The sequence below is a fragment of the Cryptosporidium ubiquitum genome, assembly GCF_001865345.1.
Source record: "Cryptosporidium ubiquitum isolate 39726 chromosome Unknown contig_34, whole genome shotgun sequence".
In the NCBI taxonomy this organism is placed as follows: domain Eukaryota; phylum Apicomplexa; class Conoidasida; order Eucoccidiorida; family Cryptosporidiidae; genus Cryptosporidium; species Cryptosporidium ubiquitum.
The window spans coordinates 1-5,936 of record NW_021639818.1 but is presented as its reverse complement, the minus strand read 5'-3'; the positions used below and the strand labels follow the sequence as shown (position 1 = coordinate 5,936).

Sequence of the window (5,936 nt, the reverse complement as noted above, 5' to 3'; positions counted from 1 at the left end):
CATCTCTAAAGTTTAATCCAATTGATTTCACTCTGATTTCAACAGTATTTGCGGATGGGATTATTCTTTCTTCATTGGATAATGGCAATAACTCTAAATTATTTATTGCTCCACGCGAACTCATGTTTAACTTACAAGAACCTATAATTGTTGCCTCATTCTTTAAGCTAACTAGTTTTGGAGTAAATATTCTGTATTGAGTTTCACAATTATTTTGTTTTCCTGTAATATATTTTCTTAAAGCAAACTCTGGTTCATATTCAGTATTTAAGAATGAAAGTTGTGACTCTGTTAGAGTGCTATTAGAGAAAATATCTTCATTTTTTTTATAGCAGAGTAGATCCTTTGCAACTGTGAGAATAATAGCCTTATTTAAATCTTCAGTAGTTTCTATATCAATTAAACCTAATGAAACAGATTGATCAGAGAATAGCTCAAGTTCTTGCCTAGCACTTTTAATAAAAGGAGAAACACCTGAATTTGTTCTAAATTCATGATTTAAGCCATAAATATTGAATATATTTTCAGTAATAATTCTAACACGTGGAATTGTTCTTTCTTTATTCTCAAACATTGCTCTCAATATTTTACAAAGATATAATACTGGTGATAATGAAGCAACTGCCTCTTTTCTATCTGAATTGGGAATATGGAGACAAATTAAATCATATTTTGCCTCGTTTGATGGTGAAGGTGGTAATTCATGATCATCTCTTCCATATATCGCTGCCTCTATTTCAACTAAAGAGAGTTTTGAAGCTTTACATACAATGTCAGCTGTATAGTATTCAGAATATAACTCTTCTTGATCAATATTACTAGAATTAGTAAGCAATAAAATTTTTCTTTTCTCAACAAGATTGGAGTTGATCCCTTGATATGGTTTATTTTCTGTATCATCACTAGTGATTTTTTCAGGAAGAGATATTATTTCAGAAATGGTAATACTTTTAACGATTTCATCCCATTCAGTTTTCCATAATAATTCATTCGGGATTACGTGGTGTTTAACAGTATGTGTAGAAATTACTCCATTTTTAACAGAACGAAGTGAAACTCCAAGAAGTACTGCTATAGGAACTCCGGCCATGCTCTTTAATGCAACATTTACCATCGCCCCATCCTTATCGGAACTTGTAAGCTGAACAAACGCCCAATATTTCTCCCCTTTAATATATTTTGAAGTATCAATCTTAGGGGTAATAAGGCATTTATTTACACTTATTGGAACCATTGTTGACTGTTTATTTAATTCGTTAAGAGTTTTCTCATTTGATTTATCGCCTAGTATGGATGCGCACATATGTAATACACCATCTAATAGAGTCGGATGTATAGTAAAGCCTCTTTCATTCATTATTGCTTCATTTATTGCAAGATTATCTGTTGTTTCAGTACCATTTTCATAACAGAGCTCATTTTGAATTATCCCCACAGCAGAATTTGAAGTAACTTTCCACATTTCTTTTAGTGTTTTGAACCTGTCACCATACTGAAGTCCAGCGATTGACATTTTTTCATAAATGTCTTCTTGAGAAACTTTTTCAGAATTCGAAATTAGCTCACTGCTTGGCCATTCAGAAATTATACACGAACTTTTTGTTTGAGCCTCCATATTCGTTACATATTCAACCTCATCACATGTTGCATATACAACCGCTCCTTCGTCCATTTTCAATGAAGACTCTATGCTTATCTGGCAATTGTTACCTTTTGACATAATAATATTAAAGTCAGAGTTACGACTAGAATTATCTTCTTCAGAATAATCCTGACTATCTAATTTACTGCTTATATATTTATATTGTTTTGCAGAAGACAAAATAAATGGGTTTCTGAAAAAGATTCCTTTCAGTTGAATCCAATCTGGCATTACTCCAATTACTCCGAGAGTAAACTGAGATAAAGTATAATTTAATGCAGCTGTTGCAATGAAGTCAACAAACGCAGCTCCCGGAAGAATAGACTGCCCTAATACTTTGTGATTATCAAATAAGTCAAGCAACTCTGGGGCAATCATACAAGTAAACTCCAGCTTTTCAACTAGCTCTCTTGCATTTGACTTACTAATGGAGATATTTTCCTTTACCCATTCTATATCGCTAAAGTCATGTAGAGGAGCAATAATTGGATGAGTAATATCGTTCCATGGAATCTGTCTTCTTTTTAAGAGTTTGAACCTCCAAGAATCATCATCTAAGCTGTTGGTAAAGTTTGTAAAACTTGAGTCTTCTGATACAAGCTCTTGCATTTCTTCTAAAGGTTGGATAAAGTCAAATTCAGAATTTCTAACTTTACAGGTACATTTTACTGAAATATGGCTACTGTTCGTAGGAACAAGAGCTTTTAATAATTGTGAAAGAACGGGTTTTGATGTAATTTCAATAAATGTCATTCTTGAGTTTACAGACTCAATTGCATTTGAAACTGCGTCTGAAAGTCGAACAGTGTTTAATATATGCTTTGACCAATATTCAGCAGTTGATATTGACTCTACTTCTTTTTTTCCAGTAACGGTCGAGATAAACTCTACGGTTGGCTGTTTTAATTCTATATTTTTCAGTAATTTGCTAAATTTTTCAGATGCTTCACTAACTAACGGGGAATGGAATGCATGAGAAACATCTAGTTGTCTGAATCTACTACCAACACCATTATGCTCTAAAATTGTATACACTGATTCTTTTTTCCCAGATATAGTCACGCTTTTTGGGCCGTTTACAGCTGCCAAAGCTGCAGTTTCTCCGAGATTAAACCTCTTAATTGTATCAACAACTTGAGATTCGGTAAGTCTGCAAGCCACCATAATTCCATCTAAAACAGGTGTAGATGCCATTATGCTTGCTCTGTGAGTTACCAAAGTTATAGCATCCTCAATTGTCATAACTTGACTGATAGTTGCAGCTATGAACTCTCCAAGACTATGTCCTAATACTGAATCTGGTTTAATGCCTTTAGAAATCCATAATTGTGCCAGGGAGTATTCAACAGCGAAGATCGCTGGTTGTGCATAGCGAGTATCATTTAACATATGCAAGGTTTCAAATTCAGTATCTTTGTTAGAGCCTATTGGGTAAATTATATCAAGAAGAGATATATTAAGAATTTTAGAAACTATATCATTACATAAATTCATATTATCTCTAAATACTGGTTCAGTTTCATAAATTTCCTTGCACATATTGATATACTGTGATCCTTGGCCAGTAAATACAAACGATATATGGTTTCTCGAGCAATCGGCTACTTCCTTATTCTCTGATTTGTTCTTTTCTGTTGATTCAACAATTACATGAGTATTACATCCTCCAAATCCGAATCCACTAACTCCACCAATTAACTTGTTTTTGGTGCACTTTAATGGAGTAATTTTTTGTGGCAAAATGACATTGAAGTCTTCTAGGTCTAAGTGAGGATTAATTTTGGTTAAATGAGCAATTTTAACTGCAGTCTCATGCTTTAATACTAATACTAGCTTAATTAATCCAGCAATCCCTGCAGCACCCTCCAAATGGCCTATATTACTTTTCAATGCACCCAATACTAATGGAGATGATCTTTTATTATTTGCCTTTTTACCAAAAATACTTTTCAATGCACCCAACTCAATTGGGTCTCCTAATGCAGTTCCCGTTCCATGAGTTTCAACGTAATCAATATCTGAATTGCTTAATTTTGATTGATTAAGTGCCATTTTAATGACACTTGTTTGCGCAGGACCATTTGGGGCAGTTAAACTTGCGCTTCTTCCAACATGGTTGCATCCCCAGCCTTTTATTCTTCCTAATATTGGAGTGTTTCGTTTCTTTTGCTCGCTTTGCTTTAGAATTACAATTGCACCACAACCTTCTCCTCTTACGTAACCATCAGCTGAAGCATCAAAGGTTTTACATTTACCATCTACCGAAAGCATTCTGGCCTTGCAAAATGCGATGAAGAGATTTGGCGACAATAAGGCGTTTACACCACCAACTACAGCCCCATTGCATTCTTTATTTTTAAAACTATCCATTGCAATGCATACAGCTGTGAGAGATGATGCACATGCTGTATCTATAGTCATACTTGGGCCCCTCATTCCAAACACGTATGATACTCTATTTGAAATAGTCGTGTTTGCAGCACCGGTCCCCGTAAAAGGTGCCATTCCTTTTCTGCTCTGTAAAAATGACCAATCATTTGAACAACAGCCAATAAATACACCCATTTGAAACCCAATAAGAGATTCCTCTTTAATCTTCGCAGATATGAGAGCTTCGTAGCATGTTTCTAGTATAATTCTTTGTTGAGGGTCCATATGTTTTGCCTCAATATTCGTAATTCCAAACTTGGAATTATCAAACATATCTATTGAATCAATAAAGCATGCTTTGTGTGAATAACATTTTCCTGTTTTATCTGGATCAGCATTATAAACTAAATTATGATTCCACCTTTGAATTGGTATTTCTTTAGATGCGCAAAAAGCTCCACCTATAGAGTTATACATCTTACCAGACAGAGGATTTATTGAGTAACCTCTAATCAGAGATTTCCAAAGAATATCTGGCGTGTTGCATCGACCTGGAAATCTGCAAGCTATCCCCACAATCACCCCAATACTGTCATCCGATAGATTGTTTTGGGAAAGCAACAGATCCGGAAATTGAGTTTTATTGGTTTCGTATGTACTTTCTTTAATTGAGAGCTTCTCAGATATATGATCTTTAATTCCCTTAATTGTAGGATAATCAAATAATGTTGTTGCTGACAACTTTATGTTAAACTTTCTTGATAATGCATTTCTAAATTCGAGTGCTGCTAATGAATCAATTCCAATATCTTGTAATGGCTGATCTAGTGATTTTATTTCAACACCGAGAATAGATTTCGAGAGAGAAATAATCTGTTTCTCAATGTATTTTTCACGTTCGTCTTCACTCATTTTCATTAACATTGTATTTTGTAGCTTTTCAGTTTTTACATTCATATTAATCGATGAAAACAGAGGAATCTTTTCACCAGAGTAAACAGTGTTAAAGTAAGTTTTCCATTTAATTGGTAGGCACATTATTGTTGCAAATTTTCTATTTTCTTCATAGTTAAGTGTTGAAAATAAGTCAAATATTATTTTTTGTCCAATGCTTTTAGAAATGTAGTTCATCCCTACTAAACCCAAATGATGTTTTATATTCATAGCCATCCCATCTTCATCCCAAGCTCCCCACTGAATGCTTTTACTACACAATCCCTTTCTTAACCTATATTGGGATAACGAATCTAAACAGGAATTTGCTGCAGAGTAATTTGTTTGACCAAAGTTTCCAAGCCCAGATGCAATAGAAGAATACATTACAAATGTTTTAAGTTTATTATTTAATCCTAATTCTTCACAGATATTATGTAGATTCCATGCTCCAATTGCCTTAGGCTTGAATGTTTTTTCAATACTTTGACGGTTTTGACCTTCTATATTTGAGTCTGAAAGTACGCCTGCTAAATGGAATATATGTTTTAGATTCTTAAATTCTGTATTCATTATTTTGTATAATGAATCCTTGTTACTAATATCAATATTAAAAAATCTAATGCCTTGTTTTTTGCCGTTTATATTGTTTGAAACCCTTTTCAATAGCTTTTTCCATTGAGTTTGTATGCTATCTGTCTGTGATTCAATTCCTGATCTTGAAATAATAGAAATGTTTGTAATACCTTCATTGAGCAGAAACTCTGTGAGAGCCAGGCCTAAAGATCCACTTCCTCCCGTAATTAAGCATTCATCTGGAACTGAATTTTCTCCAGTATCAGCTAAATACGGGATTTTGATGATAACTTTTCCTATATGTTGGGCTCTTTGCATATATCTAAATGCATCTATTCCATTTTCATCTGCTCCTCTCATATCAAATAACTTCAGTGGCAATGATTTTATTGCACCTTTTTCTACCAAATCCTTT

At 33.9% G+C, this 5,936-nt stretch overlaps 1 protein-coding gene across 1 annotated transcript; it reads right to left on the bottom strand.

The window, feature by feature from the left end:
- Positions 1-31: 31 nt before the first annotated feature.
- cubi_01027 (type I fatty acid synthase) lies at positions 32-5,881 on the bottom strand (the record flags this gene model as incomplete). The annotated part of the gene is made up of 1 exon (XM_029018039.1): positions 32-5,881. A coding segment is annotated over one exon (5,850 nt), but the record flags the coding sequence as incomplete, so codon positions are not given.
- Between the last annotated feature and the right edge of the window lie 55 nt (positions 5,882-5,936).